The sequence below is a fragment of the Sturnus vulgaris genome, chromosome 14 (assembly GCF_052056855.1).
Source record: "Sturnus vulgaris isolate bStuVul1 chromosome 14, bStuVul1.hap1, whole genome shotgun sequence".
Taxonomy (NCBI): Eukaryota; Metazoa; Chordata; class Aves; order Passeriformes; family Sturnidae; genus Sturnus; species Sturnus vulgaris.
The window spans coordinates 18,677,924-18,705,710 of NC_142256.1; the positions used below are offsets into that span (position 1 = coordinate 18,677,924).

Below are 27,787 nucleotides of genomic sequence, written 5' to 3' on the forward strand. Positions count from 1 at the left end.
CGTTTTTGTATTTTAGGCATCCCAGGATCACAGTGTCATTTTACAGGACCATTTGGGGAAATTTGCAAACCTGATGGTGTCATAAGTCACCATGTTTGCACAACACTGCATTGCACAAGTACAGGATTTTGACCCTTTGGCTTCAGAAGACAGTGTGAGTATTGGCAGTGCTAAAAAATACTGACTTGTATGACTAAGGGGTCAACTTTCACCAGAAGGTAAATCTTTCCTGGCATGACCCTGAAGGATGGATGAGGTAGGCTGAAGGAGAACATTTATGGCAATTTAAAAATAAGTAAAAAAGAATGATTGGCCTATAATTAACATTTCCCAGACTGAACAGATGATCTTATGCTGAATTATAGCATTACCTTCTTCTCTACTGCAGATGTTTAAACATTTGAGACTATTGCATATATAAAGTAAAATGAAGGATGAATTTAACAAAAAGTTCCATTTTTTTTCTGATAAGCATGTTGAGAATATGAATTTCACCAGCCTTCTTTCCCAGCATTATCCATAAACATTTATAAAGTGGGAAAGATAGAGAATTACATGAATCAGTTTTCTGAAAATGATTCTTCATTAACACCCCAAGTATGTGGAGAAACTTTCAGTATTGATTTAGAGCTACATGCTGAGGGCTTTCCCTTTCACAAATGGGAGTTACGGGATCACTGCGGACTCCCAACCTTTACTCTCTGATTGGAACAAAAACTTACAGACCAAATTTTCTTGTGTGGGCTTGTATAAATGAATTGCAAAGTGCAAACAAACTCTGTAGTTGTGTTGATGCTCTTACGTGGTCCTTTTACACACGCTTCCAAAAAGCTCATCAATATAGAAAATGGGTGCAAAGCAAGGGGAGGCTGTTCCACAGTTAGCTTGGTACAATGCAGTACAGAGATTCAGAACAAATTAGCTGTTCCTGGGTGATGTTCCATGTGGTCTCTAATTCAAAGATTAATAAGTCATATTTTGGTTTAGTTTAATTCACTTCACAAAGTTAACCAGCAAAACTGAAATACATTCCTGTTTGAGAATGCTTCCTCTAATGAGAAGGAAGTAAACAATGTTTAAGCTAATGGATTCTGCAGCCCACCAAAATGCTTTTCATGCAAACATAGTAAGTCAACACACAAACAGATCCAACCAATAAAATAACCTGGTCAGTTTAAATGGTCTATGCACTTATATTAGATGTATTGACCTGTTCATTGTCATCTTCATCACTGCTGAGTTTTAGATCATCCTCAAGCATCCTGAAAAAAAAGAGAAACAATACAGAATTACATTTAGTGCATTTACTTTATGTACAACGGGCCAAATCTACACCTCAGCAAAGTCAAAGGAAAAACTCTCTTCCAAACAGCAAAATCAGACCTGAAGTAAGTAAACTGATTAATAATCCACATATGTATGTATTAGTGCTTCTTTGTGATTCTAGGGAAGAACAAATTATTTTAAGACTCATCCATCATGAACTTTGGCAGTCAGCTGCTCTTTCTTGTCCTCTTTATTTCCACATTGTCTCACAGGGATTAGTCCATATACACCTACATGTGTTTCTAAATCAGAAGAGAAATTCATCTCTGAGACTGATAAAACCTGAGAAAAACTCATCCATGTTTCATTCTCAGTCTGGGGCACCACCAATTTCCTTTCTGGTAATCCTTTCTCAATCCTTACTTTATCAAACTGACAATGCAAAGTGGATAATAGCAAGAAGAGGAGGTGCTTGTCTGCGGTTTGATGGGACCTCACAATTGTTAGTGTCCAAAGAGAGAGTAAACATTTTCCAAGCTGGGAACCTGCCAGTTCATACCACTATTTTTATTTATTTATTTATTTATTAATACAGGGAAATCTCACAAGCCTGCACTCTGCCCTTGGTTAAAGGGGAAGGAAGCTCCTAAAAGATATGGCTGTTCCTATGTCTCCTTCCCTTCCTCTGGCAAAAGAAAGAGCTGAATTGCAAATTACTGTATTAACACTCATACGACTTCTTTTAATCCAAGACCTGGGAACAGGAAAATACATGGGGTAAGAAACCATGTTATGTGCTATTACAGAGACAGAAAAGGTCTCTTATTTGGAGATCTGTCTACCTAGAGAGAAGACCACCAGTAAATCAAGGAAGGCTCCTGACACACGTAATTTTAAAGAGGGAACAATAATCCCAATGTGGAAATTTTAGAACATTTGAAGCCCTGATGGTGCCCTTAAAAAGTGAAGGAGATCTTTAAACTGGTTTGTGAGTCATCTGTCTTTCAGTGACCTCTGTTGTTAGGCAACCCAGTGGTTACAGAGTATCTGGAGACATAACTACCAGTCATTAGCATCCTGATAAATGGCTGATGCCTCCCTGTAATATGTGAACCCATAAAAGTACAATGGCAGCATGGATTAAAAAAACCGCAGAATCTTCTAAAAGTTAGTATTTGTGAGGCGTTGATCTTGTCTGGATGCCAAGTGCCCACCAAAGCTTCTCTATCTCTCCTCTCTTCATCTGGGTAGGAGAGAGAAAATGTAACAGAAGGTTTGTGGGTCGAGAAAAGGACAGGGAGACATTACTCAGCAATTACTGTCATGGGCAAAACACTTGATTTGGGAAATCAATTAGAAGTATTGTCAATGAAATCAGAGTAGGACAATGAGAAATAAAACCAAATGATAAAACACCTTCCCCCCACCCCTTCCCTTCTTTCTGGGCTGGACTTCACTGACAATTTTCTCGGCCTCCCCTCTCACAGTAGTGCAGGGGGATGGGGAATGGGGGTTATGGTCATAATTGCACATTGTCTCTGCAGGTTCTTCCTCTTCAGGAGAAGGACTCCTCTCACACTTCCCTTCTTCCAGCATGGAGTCCTGCCGGCAAAAGCCAGCCACTCATGAACTTGTTCAATTTGAGTCCTTCCTACAGCCTGCAGTTCTTCAGGAACCATCCCAGAGTGCATCCCTTCCGTGGGTACATTCTCCAGGCACAGGATGCTCCAGTGTGGGTCCCCCATGGGGTCACAAGTCCTGGCAGAAAACCTGCTCCAGTGTGGGCTTCTCTCTCTACAGGGACACAGGTCCTGCCAGCAGAGTCTTCCCACGGGGTCACAGCCTCCTTTGAGCATTCCCCTACTCTGGTGTGGGTTCCTCCCCAGGCTGCAGCTGGATCTCTGCTCCCCATGGATCCCCATGTGCTGCAGGGACACAGCTGCCTCTCCATGGGCAGCACCAGGGGCTGCAGGAGAACCTCTGCTCCAGCACCTGGAGCACCTCCTGCCCCTCCTTCTGCACTAACCTGGGTGTCTGCAGGGCTGTTCCTCTCACATACTCCCACTCCTCTCTTCTACATGCTGTTGCACAGCAATTCTTTTCCTTTCCAAAATCTGTTATGCCAGAGGCACTGCCAGTGTCACTGTTGGGCTCACCCTTAGCTGGTGGCAGGTCCATCCTGGAGGTTGGCATTAGCTCTCCTGGAAGTGGAGGAATCTTCTGGAAGCTTCTCACAGAAGCCACCTCTGCAGCCCCCTTGCTACCAAAACCTTGGTATTCAAGCCCAATACTCAATTTTTCAGTAATTATTAATCTTTAGGGGCCTAGACTTTGGTGATGAAAGAAACTTTTAATGCTGTTTATCTAGCAGACATATTTGTTTCCCCAGAGCCATTACTTGCTGTACCATTCTCAATGTATCACTGTGCCTTGATCTATCCACAGTCCCTGATTGTTATCTGCAAGTCTCATTACAGCAGAAGGACAATATCCCCAGGAAACCGAGACCATTTTCATACAGGACTGTATCATTCTGACTCTTAATCCTAATTCAATCCTACACTCCTATTTTGAAACCTACATTTCACTTTAATGTGTAAATTATCCACTGCTTTAAAGAATCACTGCTAGGTAATGCATTCTATTGTTATTTTTTTAATGCAGATTTAAGTGGATATAAGGCAAAGATCTTTTCATGAATGAAACCCAAAGGGTGGTATGTTTTTTTTCTTTCAGCTATTGGGTGGTTTGGGGTTTGGGTTCTTTTGGGTTTGGGTTTTGGTTCCTTTTCATTTGTTACGTGTTTAATTCCTTTTTGACATACGCTGGTAGAAATAAACCAAAAAGGACAAAAGTAATTCCATATTGGATAAATGGAAAGAACGAAGAAGAAAACATAAAAAAGATAAATGGATACACTTACTAAACTAACCCTACAGCCATCTGAATTAGCTGATTAAAAACTGTCCTCATACAGCTTATACTGCAGATACTTTCTAACAAGTACATTAAGTGCAAGACATGTTTATTGAATATTGAAAAATATAAAATTTATATAAAACATTACTAGTAGGAAGGACAACTGTTAGAGTTGGTTTCAGAGAAACTAAATTTGCAGTACTTAAAAGTTCCCTTCAAGAGACTAATAGATGTTTAGCAACTGCAGAGAGGAAAAAAACTGGATTTTGGCATTTCTTTAGCAGTTCAAAGCTTATCACTTGGAGTATACAATTCTTCTTAGCTCCTTCTGCTAAATGAAGAATATGTCATGCCATTCAGTTTCAAAACTCAAAGCTTAAACAGCTAAACCAACCAGCTTCTAAAATGCATCACATTCTTCTGGCAGATGGAATAACTGAAGAGAAACTGAGTATCAACCAGAAATATATGGTAGCCAGAGAAGCAAGGAAATAAATTAAAGATACACAGTAAACGCAAATGTAAAATGCTGAACATTTCACATAACCTGCTCCCAGAGACTACTGGTAAGAAAAAGTACTATTTTACAGAATGCAGAGGACTAGATGGTGTTCCACAATTTTAAAATGTGCTTAATATTCTGAAGACAGGGGTCACAGTAGCTTGTTCTCTTTAATGTTTCTATTAACTCTCATTTATAAGCAAGTACCATCTGATTGCACTCAAACCCCAATAAGGACTTTTAAGATTGCCAGCAACCTTAATTCAAGGTAACTATTTCACTATCAAATATAGAAAGGTATTTTAGCTTCAAAGGCCTGAGACAGAAGAGCTCTGTATCTACAGCTCTCCAAAACACTGTCTGGATGGTCTGAATGTGAAATTAGGCACTCTTGAGTGAGAGGTCCCTCTAAATACCAATATGATCTATTCTGCTCTATGTAATTGTTCACCTCAGAAGCCCCCGGACTGCAGATTACAGAATATATTTGTTATTAAGGTCAGGACAGCTATTAATAAAGGCCAATTTGGAGACTATGTTAAAAATACAATGAATACTGCCAATGAGGACAAATCAAAGAGAAAACTGCCTGTATCAGAAAGCTACCTCCAGGGGTGTTACAAATTCATTTTATTTCCTATTCTTCTCTGACCCAGCTGACATTATTGAATATACATGTACTTGTTTGTCTTTTCATTCATAGCTAATGCAAAACACCACTTTAGGAAAAGAATAGGATTAAGTAGGATTTTTTTATTTCACTATTAGAGCAATTCCATTTACTATAACAGTTGAAGTTGTGTCAGCACATTTATTATAATCTACAATTTTCAGAGGTTTATAATTTGGAATGTGAAATTATTGCAAAGCAGGAATGTTGGGACAAAGCAACATAGTTATCCGTGGTGTAAGCAAGGGATATCTCATTGACTGACTACAATACCCACTTCCTCCAGGGATGAATTTGCTCCCAAAGCAGATTGTTCCTACATTACAAATTTAGCTAGACAAATGGCTGAATAAGGGCTTTATTAGGATGGGTTCTGTAAAAGTCACACTAGAAATAGTAAGAACATGAACACTGAAAGGAGACTTGTAGCTCATCCTGACTTCTGAGGTCAGTGGATGTTTTGTGTGACTTTTTTCAGTGGATGTTTTGTGCACAACAGACCTGCTGATTTGGGATCCTGTCAACAAGAAGGTGAGGATTTGATTAGGAGACATGAGATAATTAATTCACTGCAAAAAAGCACTGCCACTTTTACAGAAGACTATACCTCTTAAAGAAGGATTTTCACTGTATCCTTTTTTTGGTTTAATGTATAATGTATTTAAATGCTTTTAACAAATGAATAAGGTCTTGATTGCTGATAGATGTCTGCACATGCTATACATTTCTTCCTGTTTGGGTTGTGGACGGCTGGGATGAGAGTCTGCTGTGTTTATAGTAACATGTTTGGTGATACAGCTTCCTTAAGGAGGAAGTGTTTAAAAGGAAGCATGGATAGGATAAGGCTCTGCATGTCTAATTTTCTCTGGGATCAGTTCACCACTGCACTGGGTCTCACTCCAATGAAAAGAAGCCTTGTGGGAATGAAATGGATGGAGGAAAGGGAAGAGGGTGCTGCAAACAGACAGCCAAGGGAATACTGGGCAATTCCCTAATCCTGAGCTGCCCAAAAAATTAACTGTCTCATGTCAAACTACATCTGTACAAAATGCATATCCCATCTGAATCATATCACAGCAAACACAAGTGTTGATTCTGCAGGAAGAAGGACAGGCAGTGGTGTTAACCAGACATACAGACATGCCATTCTTTTCTTGCCAGGTTTGTTGCTGGCAAAATGGGAATACATTTCTAAGATTTCTATGCTACAACTAGTTATTCCATTTGATATTAAAGAGAGAGCTCAGGCTGTTATAGCAAGTATCAAACTTGTGAAACTTATTAAGACTTAATCCAGAAAAGGCAGGGATCTAGTAAATGTCTTTGGGGTGAAAAAAGTCGTATACTGCAGGCTGAGTTATGAAGCCCTTGTCACTCCTGTCTGCAGCAATATTCCTACAGAGGGAACACGGTCCATGCAAACAGTGACTAGAACTGAGATGCAACTTTTTCTGCTCCTGAACCTGCATGGAAATAAGGCCATCAGTTCAACATAATGTGTGCTGGTTTACCCTATGGACTTCATACCCAACTTGTTTTTCAGTTTCCAATGCATTTCTCTGTAGTATATAAGGCTTCTCCAAAAGTGGTAACTCAAAAGGTATCATGCAAATGACAAACTGCATAATGGAATTCAGATGTATCTCAAGAATGTGTTGCACATACTGGAGCATAATTTTATCATTTATCAAGGGGGAAGAAGGGGGCCTATGTGTGTGAAAATATCTAACAATAGATTTCCCGAGAGAAGTTCATAATACAGTGAACAAAAAACTGAGGAAATGAAAATAAATGGTAGAGCAATTCCAAAGGAAAAAAGAAGATATTTTGTTTTAAAACACTCCATCAATAAATCTTGAAACCTTATATTCATTCTTTTGCTGAAATGTGCAAGCCATCCTTACATTATTTCCTCTGAGATACTGTAAGAGTTATGGTAAAAGAAAATCTCAGAAGATTAAATGGAATTTACAAGCACCATTTACCTTAATAGTCAGGACCACTTGTCCAGCAATTTTATACATACTTAAATATAATTTATTAATTTTCCCTTCTCTTCATCCACCATTTTCTTTCATTATATTTTTGTCAATGATGAAGTCAGTCTTGCAAACTGTTACTCACAGGAGTAACTTCTGCTCATTAAAGCAGTTTCAATGGCCTGAATAAGGCTGACTTGTTTAAGGTATAGATCAACTCCTCAGCCTATGGCCCTAAATCACTTCCCCTTAGAATGGACTGAAGTCAAGTTTTGTGTCTTCACTGCAAAACAACCTGTGAGCAATAGAGCTGCCTGTTCTCTTCCCTGCCACAGGAAAGGCACTCTATCCTGCTGACATGGTCAGCCTCCTCCTGGCCAGTGATGGAGAACAATAGCTTGCTAGGACACACCCCACTGAGTGTTGTCACATGCAGCTTGCCTTAGTGTTCCTGGCACCATATCAATAATTAGTGTAATTACAGCTGGAGACAGAGAAGTAACCCCTGTGGCTTTCTATTAGGTACCTTACAATTAGAGAGTGCACTTCATTACCCACCTCTCCGTATCATCTCTTAATTTCTAAAGGATTAAGCAAAATTAATTCTTTCTGTAGAAGAATTTCTTTATCCAGCCATCCATTAATGTCTATGTATAAAAAGCTCTTCAAGGCAACCAAAAAATTAAGTTGCTAAGTGCATTATAACTACTGCTCTGTTGACAGGCATTTTGTGTTTCATTAAAGCTGAGACAAGAACTTTGGGAGGAGGGAGAAACCTGCTACCGAATTTCATGGGAATTGGTATGTTTAGAACAAATAACGCTCTGGTATATCCAATAACTTCACCTATCTACTGAGCTTTAATTCTGCTTGCAAACAATGTGTCCAACAGAATGGGATCAGAACTGGGTCAAAATCACAGAGAGCAGTATCATTTTGTTTCAAGCTGGTGAGTTGTTTTTTGCCTTAATAATACTCACACCACCGGGTTTGCCTTCTGCCTCAGAAAAGTGCAAACTCCTTCATCTTTGTGTCTCCCTCACTTCCCTGCAACTCTTCAAGTACAACACACATCTCTGTTTGGCAAGTTCAGAGTGTGATGTATCATTGAAGTGAAAAGAGGGGGAAAAAGAGAGAGAGACAAGAACAAAGAAAAGTATGGGTGCAGGAAAAGCATAGGAAGTGACTAATTGATTCTAAAAATACCAGTATAAAATGTGCATTCTTACAGTTTGTGAAGAATAAAAATGAGTACCCACTTTTTTTAGTGTATTCAATTCTGACAGTGTGCACAAAGCTTTTACTATTTTCCCTCTGATAAACTGCAATGGCTGATATAATTTTGGGTTCTTCTATTTATCAAGAGCAACATGTAGTCCAAGAGCCATTTCTGTGATACATACTCATTTCCAATACATTCCAGATGAAAAACACCTGCTTACTCCAACCATATTTGATTAAAACTGTCTCCTACCCAGAGCACCACTATTTTCTCTGGTAAACAAGCCTTCAGTTGTCATATTTACACACAAAGGCTATAGGAACTTAGCACACAGTTAAACAATGATTGATAATTCTGCCACAACTTGCAAAGGTGACTTTAAAAAATCATACCAGGAAATATATTAAAGAAATTTGTTTAACAAAGAACAAAATAACACAGGACTGGCTCATCTATCCAATGTTCTACAGTGCATATGACCCTGTAAGTGGGTCTGGCTTCTTCATTTCTGTGCAAATGAAGAACAACTTAATAAAACTGTAAAGGAATTCTTTACTTGTTCAAAATAAAAACTCAAGATGTTTCATGAAGACTGGTAGAAGGGGATCTTCCAGATGGAGCTACTGAAAAGGCAACGCAGCGCAGTCATTACCTGGCTTTCAGTGATGTTATGAGAATGGGAGCTTTAGATTCAGAACCAGTCTGTGCATATGGAGCAAAGCAAAATTTGCCACATCAAATTTTTAAAGAACACTGTAAGATTAATGCCTGACTTATAGATTTTCAGGAGTGTGCATAACCAAAGAAGTATTCCAAGCAGGAATCCAAGTCCTCTGTACTGGCCTGCTGATGGTTCACAGTGAATAAAGAGCAGGGGTCGGCCATGGGAAAGATGACTAAGTACCAGGGGCTTGTGTTTGCATGGGAGAACTGACCAGGATTTTCAGGGCTGCAAAGGCACTGCACCTCTACAAAAAATACTTGTGGACCATGCCTGGTACAGAGGGTAGCTCAAGGATGATCATTAGCAAAAATCCCCACAGAAAGCAAAGATAAGGTGATCTTGGGGAAGGTGAGCTTCATTTTCACTGCCCTAATTTGTGAGCAGTTTTTAAAGACACTTTTGTACCTGCAAAATCCTACATCAAGAATGCACGGCTATCCCACAGATCTGATACAGACTTTGCAAAGACAAATGAATCTTCAGTAAGACTGTTCACTTCTATCCCTAAATGAACATTCTGTTGATCAGTCTAAAAATGTATAAACAGATGAATCCAAGCAGTACTAAAAATTATTGTAAATATAGGGGATAAAACCAAGCAAGACTAAAACTAATATAAATAGATCGGATAAATGAAAAAAAAAACAAACTTAAATGATTTTTGAATGAGGATGATTTATAAGGCACTGCATATGCATGAGAGAAATCAAGTACCAAGCACAGTGCTGAAAACACTGACTCATGCAAATAATCCTTGCTCCTGCAAGCACTATTTTTCAGGCTCAGATCCAAACACAATGCCTGACACTGTTTGCTCTGATAATCACTCTAAGATAAACAGATATGAATAACTGCAAACACTTCCAAGATTTTCCTCTCACATATAATGTAGAAAGAAAAATTAGAGGATAAAATGAAAATGTATGTTTCCACTTCCAGATTTCATACATCATTAATTCTGTAAAAATATATCCATCTTCATGTTGATAGTTCTCTTTGCTTGGCAAGCTTGAAGAATGCAATATGCTAGATAACCTGATTGAAAATTTGATCCTATTGTTTTAACAAAACGAGGACTGTTTCATAAGGGGCTCCATCATGTCTGCGCACGTTTTCCCCTAAGCAACAGTGTAAGACTTGTATTTCCCCAGGCAGCTGAACATTTACATTGATGTACTTGGCTACAGATCCAATCTTGCTCTGACTATAATACAGGAGAATTTTCCTCAGCATTTTGAATTACAGTGGTGAAGTAATTTAACAGTGCCTTCTGTGCATGTTACACAAGTTTTCTTCTGTGTTTTCTTCTTCTTTCTGTTACAGTTAGCTCTTACCGAAAATTTGCTTACCCTATAAATTGTGCCACATGATTAAACTGTTCTTTGTCCTGAAAACTCAGGATATTGTTTTCAGTATCACTGCAAATGGTGGAACTCTGGAGAAGCCAGCGTTTCCCCACAGCCACACACACCCTGGGTACACACTCCCTCCAATCCTTACAGTCCCTAGGAAGCCCAGGTTGCTTTTGAGCTCTCTGCTAATTTGTGCTTGCAGAGCCCCCTACAGTGCTGGAAGAATGAAGCTGTGAAGAACCAAGAAAGGAACACTAATAGTTAGTTTGAATGGCTACATTAGCGATACTCACAGACACTATTTATGTCCAACTACAGAATGGCTGGGGTGGGAAGGTACCTCTGGACATCATCTAGCTCAACGGCCCTACTAAAGCAGGTTCACCCAGAGCAGGTTGCACAGGATCACATGCAAACAGGCTTTGAATATCTCCAGTGAGGGAGACTCCACAACCTCTCTGGGCAGTCTGTTCCAGTGTTCAGTCACTCTCACAACTAAAGAAGTTTCTCCTCCTTTTCAGATGGAACTTTCTGTGTTTCAGTTTGTGCCCACTGTCCCTTGTCCTCCCTTCTTTAATATCTTTCTTCCAAATTCATCTTGAGACCACCCTGGCCTTCCTTTACCACAAAGCCTTTGAGGAGCATTGTGGTTGATTCTCTGAAAGGAAGGTTAATATTATTTTTATACCAAATTAATTATGAGATGAAATACATGTTACCATTGAGAAAAACCGCAAAATATGGTCCTCAGTGCTAAAAACATTATAAAAAAAGAAAATTCCAGACTACCATTTTTTTGCCTTTCTTTTTGACCATTTATATCATGTCTGGCACTTGGTTTCTTTGTCCATGACTTAAGTACCTCAACGTTATTTTCACACAAATAAACCAACGTTATTATCAGACAAATAAACAAGAAAATTAGCACATGAAATTGATAAATGTATGCTCAGTGTTTTCTTCAAAGGGCAAAACTTAGGGATGATGCAGACTAAATTTAATTGAAAAAGTCTAATGACATCATGACTTTACAAAGACAAATAATAGAATAATAATATGCCAAAATTGTCAGACTGGATCAGGTCCATGGTACATATAGGTCTACATCTTGTCAGAAGATGTTGTTCAATGGAATTATTTGCTACTACTATTTTCCCTAATACAGTTGGAATGAAAAACTAATTCATTATGCTCATGAAGCACATATGTCTCCCCAAATTCTTCATTACAATACTTTTTCAGAGTTTCTTTGAACCCTGGCTCCACGGTTGGCAGGAACCGTAGTCCTAATGTAGGCTGTGTAAGAACCTATTTGTTTTTCCTGGCCTCTTTATCCTAACATTTAAATTGTGAGAAAATAAATGGGAATTTCATAGGTTCTGAGTGAGTCTAGGTGCTTGCCTCCAATCAAATCTCAAAACTTGATTTTGTATCAGCATAGTTATAAGGACGTAACACACCTTTTTTTCTAAGACTATTCTTTTGTAGTTTCTCATCTTACTCTACACAGCTGCCTTAACAAGTCTAAATCTTAGTGACAATTATCTTCTGAGGAACATGTGTGTATATTCACCTTATGCCTGACTTGCAAGCTGCAAAGCCCTTCCCACATTGGATGGGGTTTTGATGTTACTTCAATTGAAAAAGGACAAGTCCCACGAAGAGGAAATTGCACAATTCACCTTGCACTTGGTGCACGAGCTGCTAATCTACAGACTAATCCAGTTGATACATACGGTTAGGCGGTTGGATAACTATCAGGGACCACCACCACCTTTCATCTCCTAAGCTAATGCAAAAGTTATATCTCAAATCCAATTTAAATTGGTGCTCCCTTGAGCTCAAAGATAATTTCTCTCTAATCCTCTTCTAGTTGTCTATAGGGTAACCTTCAAAATCTCAGAAATGAAACTATAAAAATGATCAAGTCATAATTTTTTAGCACAAAACTTAGCTGTTTTTCCTGGTGGCACTATGTTCCAGCTGTTATCAGATTCAGTAATTTTTCAACTGCCTTGAACTCTGCATTTATTTTACTTTTCCAGATTTCTGCCAATGAAAATACCTCAGCACTGCTTGAAGAGAAAATAATCTTATCAATTTTATTGTGCCATATCTGAGATGATGAAGGTCATGCTAACTACAAGTCTGTTCCAATTGCTATGAGGTTGGGTGAGGTGAGCTTTTAATTTTATTTTTGATTTTCCCCTAGCTCCTTCCACAAAGTAATAGGGATTTTCCCCTTTCATTCATCTTGTCTTTTGTTGTTTTTAATCGACCACCCATCGGTGCCGAATTGCCTTGTAACTGTCTGCTGAGCTTTCATTTGACAGAGATAGCTGCTATTGTTAGCAGGAGCCTTCACTTCAGCCCATTTAACTTTCCTCAGTTTGACAGCTTCACAATAGCCACCTTCCCTCTAAAGAAAACTGTGATTTAGTAGAAAGGGAATGTGGGACAACAGCCTGATCTGTCACTCAGTCTCCAGTGAGTTCTCTTGGCAAAAAGTTCCTCACAAAGCTGGAGGATGAAATACTACATGAAAGTAAGACGGTCATGAGGCATGTTCAGTTATATATTCTGACAAAATCTAAACAGCAATCACACTTAAAAATACAGCCCTTTCCTTTCAGTAATACCCCACCATGGCCAGCAAAATAAATATTTTTACTAATTCTAAATTTCCATTTTACTTACATTCCAGAGTAACACTTGACTTTTTCCCCCCCTCTTTTATTCACCTAGTAATTGTTCTCAGATTGATCTACAAGAGCTCCTAGAGGAAACAATATGCCACAAGTAAATTAAAGCTTTCATTGGACCAGTCATTGATCCCACTCCATGTGAGTCTACATGAAAAAATGTTGATGAATTAAGAGCCTGGATGTCCTCTGTTACTGACAATTAAAAATGTCAAATTATAGCTGCCTCAGCACAGCCCCTGAATACCTCCCAGCTCAGCTCCACGCTGATGACCTGTGTCATATGTCCTTCGGAAATACATTTTTAGCCGATTTTTAACTGTTGTCCACTTATGCCTAACACCCTTTTGCATTTAAGCTTAAATCTGGTTTTATCATTTGGCATACATGACAAGCTGTAGACATCCCACTATTAGATTTTCAGGCGCCATTTTTTTCCTAGCCAGTTAAGTAATGTTATTTTCTTGTCCAAAATCTTGGTTCCCAGTTTGATGAATGCTCTCTTGCTAAAGAAAATTGAATCAGATTACCATAAAGCATAATTTATTTCAGTCTATCTATATGCCTTTCTTTAACCCTCATTTAACTTCACCAGAAGAGGTATGAAAAAACGAAATTGGTAGAGCTGCATCCTGCAAAAGGAGCCCACTAAGCTGACTTTTACATTCACCTAAGTCTGAAAATCATTTCCTGGTATTTAAAATGAGTTTGGTAGTGGTGACTAATCACTGAGCAACATATGAACTTTTGCTTTGCAGTAGTCATTCAAAACTGTGTGAAGAAATGATTACAACTACATGGAGAGGAGTGTACAGAAATGGAGACATAAAATCAGATAACAATAGACTCCAGCAAAAAGAGAGATAACAGTTACTAGATAGGCATCTTGCCCAGAGTTAACTTGTAAGAGAGTACCCACGAGGCTACAACTAGGAAGAACACCAGACTACTCCACTGTTTCTAATTAGAGAGGACATCCTTCATTTTATAGCTCCTGTGGTCTAATTTGTAGAGAGCCATATCCCCTAAAGCTTTCTGTAAACCAAGTTAAAACTCGTTCCATCAAGAAGTTTTAGCAATATATGGTCTTTGATCACAATATATACTCATGGTGATGGTCATGGAGCTGCTGTAGGCAGCAGCGGATGGGGGGTGTTGGCAGTTGGTGGGTTTTTTTGGTTTTTTTTTTTTTTTTTTATGGAAACAGCAAATTTCTTCTAGGAAAAAAACATTTTAAAGACCAGAGAATCTGGCTCTGTTTAAAGAGTCATTCACGGGAAGGAACAGTACACACAGTCTCTCTCTCTACTGATTTTCCTAGTATTCTCTGACTTTTAATTAAATCACTTTTCTCCCTCCTTTTTTTATTCAAGACACCTCAAAGGTTCAGCTCAACAAACATCGCTGGCAACTTCTTTTTTTTGTCTAAATTTAAAAAAGTTAGCTTAGGGCTTTTTGGAAGCCTTAAGACTCCATGAATGCTTTTGAAGTTTGCAGTCCCTTCTCAATGCAGAAAACATTCATATAATGTGCAGCAGTAACACAAACACCCTACTGGGCTTTAACCCAGCTCTGCACAAGGAGAGGAAATTCTGCCTCTATGCCCATTCAGCCCTTGGCCTCTATGCCACCACTATCAAGAGTGCCAATTAGCATTACAGGTCCTGGCTTTGGACACATGTCCAAAGATTAGACTCTAAGGGAGAACTTCATTTCACACAGACATTGAATAGCTCTGAGAGTGTGATGACCTTTGTTTCCTACAAATATGTTTTGAATTTGAAGGTGAAAGGATCCATCTTCCCAATGTTAGGGCAGCCCATGCCAGCCCGAGTACCCTTTACACCAAGAATTTGGTGTAACTTAGTGGTTGAACTTCCTACACACACGCAGTTCCCTGCAGACATGGCCCTCTCCCATCCCTGTGGGATCTGATATAAACACACAGCTCTGTGTGTATCTGGCATAGCTGCTTCTATCAATCAACACTGCAAACACCAAGTCGGATCCTTGTTTCCTCCCACATGCAAAGGGACTTAGCTAAATTTCTTCAAGCAAGATTTCAAGAAAGTATTTATCACTGCTGGTGTAATTACAGAAGTACTTCTGAAAACCCACAAAGGCTGAGGGATCTAATCAGTAAGTGGAAAACTACAGCATAATATCAAACAAAATGTCTACAGTCAAAATATTCCACTCAGTAAAGGTCACATACGACCTGCCTTGAGGAACAGCAGAGCACGCTTGGTATGCAGACAGGTGAGAGCTTTCCCTATATTATGTGAGGAGATTTTGATAAACATTCCAACCTATTTTGACAACGGGTGGCCAATATGGCAAAGTAGCTCACTGTGGTTCATAGTAGCAGTTTGATATTAAAAACTGACCAGTAAGAAATTTGATAGGCTGGCCCAAAATGCTGAGAACCTTGGGTAGCTTCTGGAAATGGGAAGCCCTGGGCAGCCACCACTGCCACGGAAGAGTCCTCATATCTCCAGGAGGTGGCTGCAGACCACTCTGCCTGCTATACCCAGCTCCCTTCTCCCCATGCTCTGTATTTGTCTCTTCCATTAAGCCTTTATCCACTCATTTCAAACAAAACAAATATATTCACTGTTGTGTAAAGGCTTATCTACATTTCCTGTGAGCTATTTTCATCAGTAGCACTCTATTAAAGTTATTTCAAAGTAAACTAGAGAGAGAGAAAGAGCAGAGACTGTGTAGCACTATATCATGTGTCTTCTCAAACCAGTTAAATCTCAGCAAGAAGTTAAAATAAAAAAAACCAACTATTTAAAACTAGATTAAGCTCAAGCTGCTAAAGCATAATAAATTGCTCTATTTTAACTGACTGAACTGTGCACACTTAGAATACAAGGGCATATTTCATTTGGGTTTGTGCAATTGTTCAGTCTACTTTTCTCCCATTTCACCCATCACCAGATGAGAGAACTTGTCAGGCAAAATTGTAGTTAATGATGTTTAATGGTAGCTAAGCCCGATACACTTGTTTATTTCTTTTCTTCTTTTTTGTTGCTTTACTCTCACTGAAATAAAGAAAATATTACATGTAAAACTTCTATATTATTTGCAGGAAAAGCTTCCATTACCAATGCCAGGTAACATAAAGCTTTATTTGGTTTATACAGCAATCTATATAAATCTACTTTTATGTTTTATTTGATTCCAGCCATTAGGCTGTGCTAGGAAGTAATTCTAAAATATATATCATTGTGTCAGTTCACTGTACTATACCAAATTAATCTGCATAAATTTATACCTGTATGCAGGGAACCAGCATGGTAACATCACCAGTATGGAGAAGGAATGGATACCAGTAATTCTACTTGTAGCCTTTCTAAGAAGTTCAAGCTTTCTCTTACTAGTGGGCAGAATACAAATGTCCCCCACTGGCCAAATTTCTCCATCTAAATTAGTTGTACCATCATTAACATAGCACTTACATTCTAAATTTCAGAATATGAAACTGCATGCTAGGAGAGGTGTTTCCTCTTTATGACTGATCAGTCATAAAGTCAGAGAGCTGGAGAACGAATGGGCGGTTTGAAAAGCATATCCTTTTAAAAACCTGTATTCCTTACTGATTCCTTACATAGCTGAAGCCAGTGTGCTCTGCACAGCTGAATGAGACCACCTGCCAATGTAGGAGCGTATCAGCATTCTGACTGCTTTTCTTTTGTTTCAATATTACCTCAGTGGCCACACACTAAACGATGTGAACTTGATGGGCTTGACTATGACCTCAGCTAAACTGAACAATATGAAGCTGGCACTTCTGTAACCTCAAGCTTGCTATTTTTCAATTTATTTTTCACCTGATTTGTATTAAGATGTGGTTCAAATTGTAAAATAAAAATAAAAAGATCCTTCTGCATTCCAAATCAATCAGCAAATGCTGCCATGCCAGAAGGCAGGCTTCATCTGCCTCTTCACACCACATTTGGTAGATCCTTGACTTATGAGAGGTTGATTTCTAAATGTTTATGCAGAAAGAAATGCTTTACACATCCACTCCGTCTCAGATAGCCTACGGGGATTACTGGCAATACTTCTTTTTTTTTTTTTTGCCTGCCTTCCAGGTTTTCTCCCTGTGGATACATAAAGACAGTGACAGCAGGAGTAGGCTCAACTCGCAGCAAGCAGCTTATTACTGATATTGACTAAATGAGGTAAGCTGGACATCTGTCTTTACTTTTAGCAAGTTCTACAAGGATAAACATGAACGTGAATGTGCGCTGCCCCATGGACATTATACTGGCGCTCTTTTATACTCCCAACCCATTGCTGGGCTTCTATCATTTTTGTGTGGGCTATATTTCAGCCTCGGGTCACAAGGGTTCAAAACATAGTCAATTAATCAAATGGCTTCTAGGAACACTATGATTCAATAATGGTTTTCTATTCAACATAAGCAAGGAAACGAAAGCAGGAGGTTAATGTGAAGATAGCTAGATTACCTGTGGAGCTTTAAGCAGCAATCCTTGATCAGCCATCATCAGACAGTGCATTTTATTGGAGCAGTTATTTTATGTGAGACAGAAGAACAAACCCAGGATGTTTATGGCCTGATCCTGTTCTCAATAAAGTCAAGTCAAGCTCTTCTGTTGACTTATGCCTACTAGCTCAGGATCTTTGATCTTGGCAATAAAATTAACACAGCAACAGAAAACAACTGAGAGAGACAGAAAAACTCCCATGGAACTCTCTGTCTTTACACTAAGGATGATAGAGGATTTAAGTCTGAGGTGAAACAACTACTCCCAAGAGGAGGGGAACTGGATGTGGGACATGGTAGCCAATATGCTGAAGTGATGAGGAAAGGGGTACATCAGTGCAACAGGTTTACATGTGTTGTATCAGCTGTATGAGTTTTATGAGGTTTGCAAAGCTGCTGATCCCAGCAGGTGGGAGTGGAAGACCCAAATTCCTCAGTCTTTGCTGCCCAAACATGACCTTTCAAATGGAGTGGGAAGTAGTGTGCTTAGTCTGCCAGCCACCCCTTTAGGGGGGCTTTTCTCTGTCTCAGCTTCAGGAGAGTGCTGGGATTCTGCTTGGTATCCTCCAACTCTTCTAAAAAGGAGCTGAAAAAACCCTTCAAAGCAGGGTGAGAATTCTTTTTGACACGATAAAAACAGTAAATATGTTCTTCTAACCACTGAAGATAGCAAGCTTTGGAGGGCTTAAATGGAAAAAGCTAGTTTAGATTGAGCCAATTCTGGGTATTGCCACACATGTCAAATAGCACTTCACTTGATAAATGGTCCCAAAGAAATCTATGGAGCTATTCAGGGGATACAGTGATGTTTGGTATGAGTAAGGACATTAGAATCTGGCCCTTGCTTTATTTTCAGAGAGATTTCAAACATGTGTTTGTTCTAATTTTCCCTTCCTTCTAGAATTGCTGGTATTCACTTGGCTCAGCTAGAAGGATGTGAAAAACAGCACAGTAAAGAAAATTATAACCTCTCTAATATATGACCAAAATGGATTTTTCCCCGGTAAAGTATGTGGCATAAATGAATTCCACAATGATGCTGCTATGTGTTATAGAAATTTTACTGGCACTCATTTGGGATTACCCACATAACTCACTTGTGAGTTCACTACTTGTGGGTAATGCATTCATCCCAAATGCATGCTAAACATCAGCTTATGTGAAAAGTCCTATTAGAATTTAACAGAGATTAAACTAACAGATTTTTTTACAGAAACCTCTTATAGCACAGAGGTCCACAGAAATTACAAAAATCTTAGTCTATAACAGGCAATGTTTTCATTAGGTTTATTCTTAAATAAATATTAAATTCTGTAAATTGTTAACCAGTGACATACATATACTCTCTGCAATTTTAGTTTTCCTCTCTCTATGCACAACTTTGTGTAGTATCACAGACACTTGACTGCATTCAGAGAGAACACAGGCCCTGGTGCGAGGTCAGTACAAACACAGCCTCTAGGAACCCTTACTTTAGTAACTCTACTTTCTAAACTGAAAAGGCAGAGAACGAATGGGAAAAAAACCACTGTTTATTGTTCATATTTACAGACTGAGAACAGAGACATAATTTCCTAAAGGTCATACAGGAAGTCCCTGTTTAGGCTGGAATGAAAATTAAATTGCTCCTAAGCACTAATCTAATGCCTTAACAACAAATTCATTTTCCCCCAACATCTGTGTATTTTGTCATCTACTGTATTCCATGCTCATTCCTGGACCATTTGAACATCTCTCTCTAGCACTATGACATCATTAGTAGCTGTTTTGACTTAGAGCATTCCACCCCCACCCCCCCCAACCTGGGGCAAGATCATAAAGAAAGCTGCAACAGAAACAGGAACAGAGCTGATGCTGGCTGGGCACAGTTAAGCTGATTTTCCTGTTTTTTTCCTGCTTTCCTCTGTTTTCTTCTGTGGACATCTTCTGATTCATGATGATGCTTGTGAGGACTATACAGGCAACATGCAAACCTCCCGTGCTGCCAAGTTCAACCTGAAATACCACCACCACCCAAGGAGTTCCTCTGCACACTTCTGTGGTTCCAACCACACATCCTTCTTGGACAAAATTCGGGAGAACTTCTGTAATTAACCTAGGATTTCTTTTATTTTTTCCCCTGAAACAAATGGAAAAGGGGGCAGGAAGACATCCAAAGTACCTAATTGTTTTCTCTAAGTATATACTTCTCAATATTCAGATCAATGTTCTGTGACAATTTATGACCAAAAATAAAATTTTAGGCAATATTTTATGGACGATATTTTTCTATTAACTCGCATATGAGAGAACTCTAAACATTAATATGAATTTAGGTTAACACTTAAAAGAAGCACCAAATACACCATTATAGCAATAGATTGAAATTAAAGAAAATGCCTTGATAATTTGCTAGGCATATTGAGTATTAATGTGATGTAGTTTGATAGGAAGGTGGAAACAGTAAATAAGGAAAAAATACTTCTCTAATTTTTAGAATTATTTTCTACCTAAAGACAAACATATCACTTGATTTTCAATCACTTCAGAGCAAGTAACTTTCTCTAAAACCTAAAGAACCTACCTGCTATCAGCAATCTCAGCAGTGCCTAATAAAAAACACTTAAGCACAAACCGTACTTAATTCATATGATGAGTAGCTGTAAGTTACCAACCCCAGATTTCTGTGCAGAAATTAAATATTCAGTTTTTCTTTACTAATTCAAGCAAGATTTTTATCTCTTGATTGTGCAAGCTTGACAGTGGGGGAAAATGAGTCAAGTCAATCTTCTACTAAGAAACTGTATCATGGAGTGTGCTGGGAGGAGGAGAGACACAGAGAAGTCAGAGAGGTGGAAAGTTTACAGACTTTCAGAGCATTCTCAGTTGTCAATACAAGAATAAACATGTCATCTGTTTTCACTGAACCCACTTGCAGAGATATGAAATTGCTGAAAAAAAATTTATTTACAATTTTTAGCCTAGGCAACTCCATTGCTGAAAAGGATTAGAGCAAGAGTGGAAAGTGCCTGAATCAACAGAAGAGATCTGAAGTGCTGGATTAACACCAAGGGAAAGCTGTAGGAAGGACAAACACAGACATTCTGCTTAGAATATATTGGAAAAGAAACATCAAAGGACTGGTCAGTCTGGGAAAGGGGAAAGAAAGAAAGAAGGTAATAAAGCAGTAATTTCATTTCATGCTCTGGAATTACCCAAAATCTGCAGTGTTTTGTAGGGATTTTAAAGAGCACATTTAGAAAATTTCTTAGGAATTAGGAGAGCAGGGCCAATACAGTTAAACTCTGTCAATAGTCACTCTGTAATGTGTACAAGGATCTTCCACCCTAGTGCCCAAGGGCTACCCCTGAACTTAGGACTGAACTTTTCAAGTTTAAAAAGAAGGCAGTCATTTGAGGAAATCTTATTATGGAAAAAGGCCTAAAAATAAAGCTACTTTTTTAACACTCAGGACCGAAGCCCCCCCCCCCCCCCCCCCCTCCCTGAGACCCTTTATGAACCAAACTTTGCCAAGAGGAGTATTTAATGAGAAGTTTTTAAGCCATTAGCCTGGCCATAACAGGGCCTAGCTTACCTGCAGGGGCTGGGGAGGCTGGAGCTGGCCACACATGGAGTGACCACCTGATCCAAACAGTGGGGTCAAGGGAGCAGCACCCACGGGTGGAAGGGAAGGAGCAGGAATCGCTCTTTCCAACACCAGCTCACCTTCACACCTCTGAGGCTGGACGGCTGCATCCCCAGCATGTCTCGGTGTGTCAAAAGGGTGTTTTTACCTGGTGCTGAGCACACAGTGCCAGAACACAAGTACCCCAGCACCTTGTCCTGCTCCCAGGGCCGCTGTGGGCTGTGGGGACACACCAGCTCTGCCCTAGGAAGCTCTAAGGCCCAGGGACAGCACACCTCTTAGCTCTCATCCTCATGGACACTTCAGGCTATCACCCCAGCTGCACAGGCTCTGCCACAGCTTTAGGGATAACTTGGTATATGGCTTTCAGGAAGCGAAGGGATACAAGAATTCATTGCAAGCTTATGTTTTACTGGAGTATTTACATAAAGCATGAGGTCAAAGTTAAAAAGCCCTCCACCTCTATAATTCAAAACATTGTGGCAGTATAGGGCACTATTAATGCTGCATTTATACAGATACCCACTGCCTGAGATTGTAGGCACTTGAATGGTGAAAATATCTAAGAGAAAGAGTGGGAGCTGTGTGCTATGTAACATCAAAGATCAAAATAGGCAGCTTTTTTAAAAAGAGAACTACCTAAATCATGGATGTTTTAAAGAGGGCTATATGGGCCTTGAACTCTATCTTGCTCTCTTTTTTTTGCAGATGACATTCCAACAGTCATTGTTAAATAGCTCCAGGGTGCTAATCTGCAATGGTATGTTACCAGAAAACAGAAAATGCCCAGAAACACTTGATAAACATGGCTCTTGAAAAGGACCTTCATATCCTGCAGATGAATGAGTTGGTAAATTCACTGACATTACATTTACAACTAAGTGTACTGGGATCCTGCTCCACAGTTAATTCATCCGGTTTATCCAGCGACACAATAAGGCCACTTCAGTTTATACTTGTAGCAGATTCAGCTTTTGGGTGTCACATATGAAAATACCAACTTGATTGCAGAAATTTCAACTTTAATTCCAATTTCAGTCAGAACACACTGCAAAGAAAAAATTTGTCATCCCTCATACCAAACAGAGTTCTGCTGTTGCTTTAGAAACAGCCTTCAGGACCTCAATCCTAAAGGCGCTTGCCACTGAAGTCCCAGCCTGGTCAGGCATGAGATCACATGCACATGAGGTTACAACCAGGAGCTGGCAACACAGCACAATTGTGACCACCTTCAATCCTCCCTTTTCCTCAGCAAGAAATTTTGTTTTAGCACAATTTGAAAATCTTTTTGACAAAACTCCACTGAGTCTCCTACAGGTGCATACGTGTGAGTGCCCAAACACATTGGCACCATCTGGACTGAAGTGAATGCACTTGGGAACTGCTGCAGCACCCTGAGGGCTGTCATGGGCAGGCACAGCAAATCCCAGTACTCAGTAAATAAATAAAACGTGCATGTGTTTCTGCATGGGAAACATGACAAATCTGTGACAATCCCACTGCACTCTGCCCAGAAACTTTGTGGGACTTGGTGCTCATAAGCACTGAATAATCTGCAGTTGAAAACCTTCAATGCTTAATTCTGCACCACTGCTTCATTCTGCTTACATATGCTGTTCAAAACCCAATGAAATCAACTGCAGTTTGAGTACCCAGATACTAAGTCTAAACATGGAGTTTTTTTCCTGAATACAAGCTCTGAAGCTGTAAATTATTAATATTAATAATGGAAAAAATCTGCTCTGTATAAACAATGTAAGCAAATAGTAACAACCATTTAAGTTTGTTAATTTGAGAATTTCTTTTCTCTAATTCTCTTTCATAAACAAAATATTCTTTTCATCAGGCAGTATTCATTATATTCATCCTTGGTGTAGTTACAAGGCAAAAAATGTGGATTATTGATGAAATAGATCATAATGACTCTTTCCAAGCCATTATCATTTATAATTTAAATGTGTATTCAATGAGCTTTAATCTGCAAATTTTTCACGCTTGGGAGACACTATGATTCAACAGATTAATTGTGTTTGCTTTATTTTTTTTTTAATACAACACATGGCACGTGTTCTGCAGACTACACATGAAGTAATTTAACCTATCAGAATGTACTTTTAAAAAACTTACTAGAGAACAGCAGCTGATTATTAAGGCCTCCAGTCTCCAGAAACACAACAGTGCTGGAATACTGTATCATTATACTAATAAATGAGTCCTGCAAAATCTTCATAATCTGGTATATTGGCCTTTCTTCTGAAAAGTCTCAGTCTCCCATTACTTCTAAGGACAGCACCTCAAGCAAACACACTTGAGATTTCAACTATATAAATTTTCTCTAATCTTCTAAACAGGTACGTTTTCTAGTGACTTAGTATAAGCAAACAAAATCAATGAATGCTCTCTCATTGGTATTAATCAGTCTGAGTTGTGTATCATATACTACCAGGGATCCAAGCAACATCAGTCCTTTTGTGTGTTTTTTTTTACTGTTAAGAGTCAATTAATATTAAAAATTGTGGTTAACACTTCGGCTAAAGCAAAAGAGCATGGAAAATTCTGTCCCTTGGAGAAGGAAGGTGATATTGGATTTTTAGGTCAGTGTTTGCATAGCTGCACAAGTTACAAAACTGCAAGAAATTTTAGCAATTGGCAATACATGAGCTCTTACCAGGTTTTGGCTACAGCAGATTAATTCACTTAACACCCTTTCTTACTCAAATTTTGAAATTTCCTGAACAAAATTCTTCTGAAAGGGACCTGCACTCTGAGCAAACTCCCCTTGTCACTAGGAGCACTGCTATTTGCTGTAAAAGACATGATGGGTATATGCAGACAAGCTCATCAACAATTCAGACCATCCCATGTTTGTGATGTCCTGTTCCTTCTTGACATCATCCCTGACTGCTGAATGGTGGGAAGGCTCCCCAGCCAGGCATGAGGCAGGATGCCAACAAGGGCTCAGAACCATTCGTGTAGCACAGCTTCCCTCATGCCTTTTCCATTTACAGCAGGCTGCTCTGAGCTTCTTCAGTGTTCTGACATGGAGACAAGTGATATGCATATGACTGACAGTCGTGCCAAGATTAGTTAGAAACTGTGGTCTCCAAAACATCTGTAAGACACTGCGCTCCTCGTGGGGAAGCAGCCAAAGCCCTGCTGCCCTGGAGCAGCTGGGAGCTCACCAAGGCACCAGCGAGCTCCAGAGCGAGGAGGCTCTACCTGCCTCAAGAGGGGAGCTCTGGCCACCCTCAGGCCATGCCTGCAGGCAGCTGAAAGGAATGACAGTGCTGAAAGCTTTTCTCATTATCCTTCACAATACTGTAATACCACAAACAGCCAGTGGATAGCTGTGGCAGGACTGATGCACACATGTGAGGTGCATAGGGGCACTTTCATTCTACCCTCAAAAATGGTTTGCCCCATGCTCACGTATTAGTGAATTATTCATAGATTTTATAAGGACAGCTGACTTTTCCCTTAAATACGAGTATTTTCAAGTATTAAAAGATATGCATTTACAAATAAAAAAAGAATCATCTCTTGGGCTTAACACAAAATAATTTCACATAAAATGAAGCATTTTTTAACAGCTCACATCTACTTTATGGCACTGGTCTCTTAACTTCATGCTTATGAGTTAAGGAAACAGCCCCTTGGTGGATTACTTTTCATAGTTTGCTCAGTAATGTGTTTACAAAGCCATTGTTGCAACTAGATGCTTATATATTTTGATATACAGTCTGCACTACAACAGTACATCTTCAGAGGTTTCATGCTTATTTCAAAAACCTATTTAAATGGTTTTTTACCTGCCCTCCCAGCAAAACACAGGTTTATTGCCAGATACTCCAGGGCTCCATAGTCCAGTCTGACAAGTAATTACGGCAGAATTAGTGGTGTTTTGCAGGAAATGGTAACAGTGGCAAGTGTAAAGCTGGATGGGCCAAATTAATCTCTGGCAGCAACTCCTCTGAAGTAACTACCTTACTCTAGGAATTAATTTGACACTTGAAATTTCAAATAATGGCCTCTATTTTTAACTGTCTGAAGCACATAACTCAGAGCCTGAGGAATATTAAGTGGCTTTCATTATCCTTTCTTAAAAAACTGCTCATCTACTCACTTGCTTTCTACTGTGTATCAAGTTTCTACTCCAGAAATGGGGGTTTTATTAAGACTATATTGTATTATTTGTTAAGATAATATAATGAATTATTTCAACGCAACTTGCACTTGCTTAATGCTTATCTGCCTTGATAATGGACACTATTAGTAATAAATATTTCTCTAAACCATGCAATGAACAATACAAACCCCATTAAGCAAAATTCTGTGTTTGTAAACATCCACAACATTTCCTCTGATCCTATAATTCTGTGCTACACCAATACATAACAAATCCAGTACTTTGGCAGGACAGTCTTAAGAAAACCAAAGGTAGTATTTTTATGTGCATGCCTTCTACTTAAACTTAGACTCCAAACATGGTCTCAGGATTTGGACATAAGCTTTGGCAAAACTATCTCTTCCAAAATTTTACTCATAGTGGTTAAATTTTCACCTAGCTCTATATGTTACCTACAATCTAATCTGATTTTGCAGCCATTATCTAACTCTACAGAACAGCTTATCCAATTCAATACCATTTGTCCATTAAGAAACATCCTTCTTCTGATACGGAAAATCTACATTTTGATGGGTTTTGGTCTGGTGTTTCTTGGTCAAGAAGCTAGCAATCCCTACCAGGACTCTAGAAAGATAGGCCTAGCTGCTGCTAGGCTGCAGCATTCCCCTGTGTTATGGGGGGTGTTCTTGTCCTTTGCAACCTTGGGAAGGTGAGCAGGGCTCTCAGAGCATCCTCAGAACCGTGGGGAGAGTGAGGAAAGCCTCAGGTTTACACGAGATTGTGTTGCAAACTGACCTTCAAGATTATTCGATTTTGGGATAAGAGGGATTGCTGGATAAAGGGAAAAAGAGCAAGAAATCCTTTAGGTGACCCCGAGCACCTTCTCCCTTCAGGCTACAGCTACATTCTGCTCTCCACGGGGAAAAGAACAACCTCCTTTAGGAGCAAAGGACTTGCACTATTATCTCCTGACCGTTGCATTGATTACATTGGAAAATGAGTAATTTTTATCACACTTGATCTGAAATAGCACTATCTAGCTTATGTTTATGACTTTCCATCTTCAGAACAGATAATTGCATGGATCCTTGGAGTCAGACAAAACACTGTGATGTCTCTTTTGATCCCTGGTATCAGGAGAAGAAAACAGAAAGTTAACCTGTGATTTAACACTGGCCACTGTCTGGCTCCTGCTGCCAGTCTGGTCTGGGGGTTCAGACCTTTGCAAGTGCATGTCTGGCTCACTTCTCATCATGCAGGTTCACTTGCTGCCACCTCAAATGTCAGACTCTGCTGGATTCAGCAGCATGACCTCTGAATTGTAATAGATTTTTGCCTAAAAAAAATCAAGTCACTTTTTTTTTTTTTTTTTTTTGCATTTTGCTTGTTTGTTTATTTTTTGCCTTTCATTTCCCTCAATTTTTTTTTTTTTGGTACAGGGAAAGGCAGATTATTTCAATTAAGAGCCCGTCACTGACATTTATAAGCAACCTTTCTTCAGTTCAGTGCAGCAGTTGCAGTTTTAAGTTTCTCCCTGCTTCTGTCAGGATCTAATTTTCAAGGCCCGTTGCCATGACAGCAAGTTGGAATTTTAATCCAGTACTAAAGGTCAAGACAGGTCACCAGTTTCAGTTCCTCTTCAATCTCCCCATAAGGAGCCACAAAAAGAAGCTGAGATAAAGGTCTGACGAAACAAAAAATTCCAGTCTAACACACGGCCAGACTTGAAGCTCTATGATTTGTATAGGCTTTCGAATTTGTTTGGAACTATTGAAATTCATGCTACATCAAATATGGGCAGCACTGATTTGCATTCCTCTCTCTGCAAAAAAACCACATCTATGTCCTTAAAACACAGTTGCATGCATTAAAGTAAGTAGGGACACCCAAAAAGCAAATACTTATCACAGTCTAACAGGTAAATAGCTGTGAAAGCAATCCTCTCATTACTGCAGACATTTGCTGCTTCTGCAGACTCAGATGAGCCTGACAGCTGTACTTAGATCTTTCTTGACAATATGAGGTAGATGAGTCAACATCTTTCTTTCCAAACCTATAAAGATCTTTTTGTGAAGCATTTCGACTAAACAAGACTTTCCAGTAAGGGACAATTTCGTTAAAGCTAAATCACTTCCTGTTGTGTTTCCACAACATGGATATTAATTAAACAATTTTGGTTTGTAC

At 39.2% G+C, this 27,787-nt stretch overlaps 1 protein-coding gene across 2 annotated transcripts in view; it reads right to left on the reverse strand.

Moving 5' to 3' along the window:
* Nucleotides 1-27,787, reverse strand: part of AFF2 (ALF transcription elongation factor 2) — a 350,200-nt gene that overhangs the window by 103,292 nt on the left and 219,121 nt on the right. For both annotated transcript variants that reach the window (XM_014881529.2, XM_014881526.2), the window contains exon 8: nucleotides 1,211-1,262. In XM_014881529.2, the coding sequence (XP_014737015.1) occupies nucleotides 1,211-1,262 (52 nt within the window). The remainder of the gene's footprint in view (nucleotides 1-1,210; nucleotides 1,263-27,787) is intronic.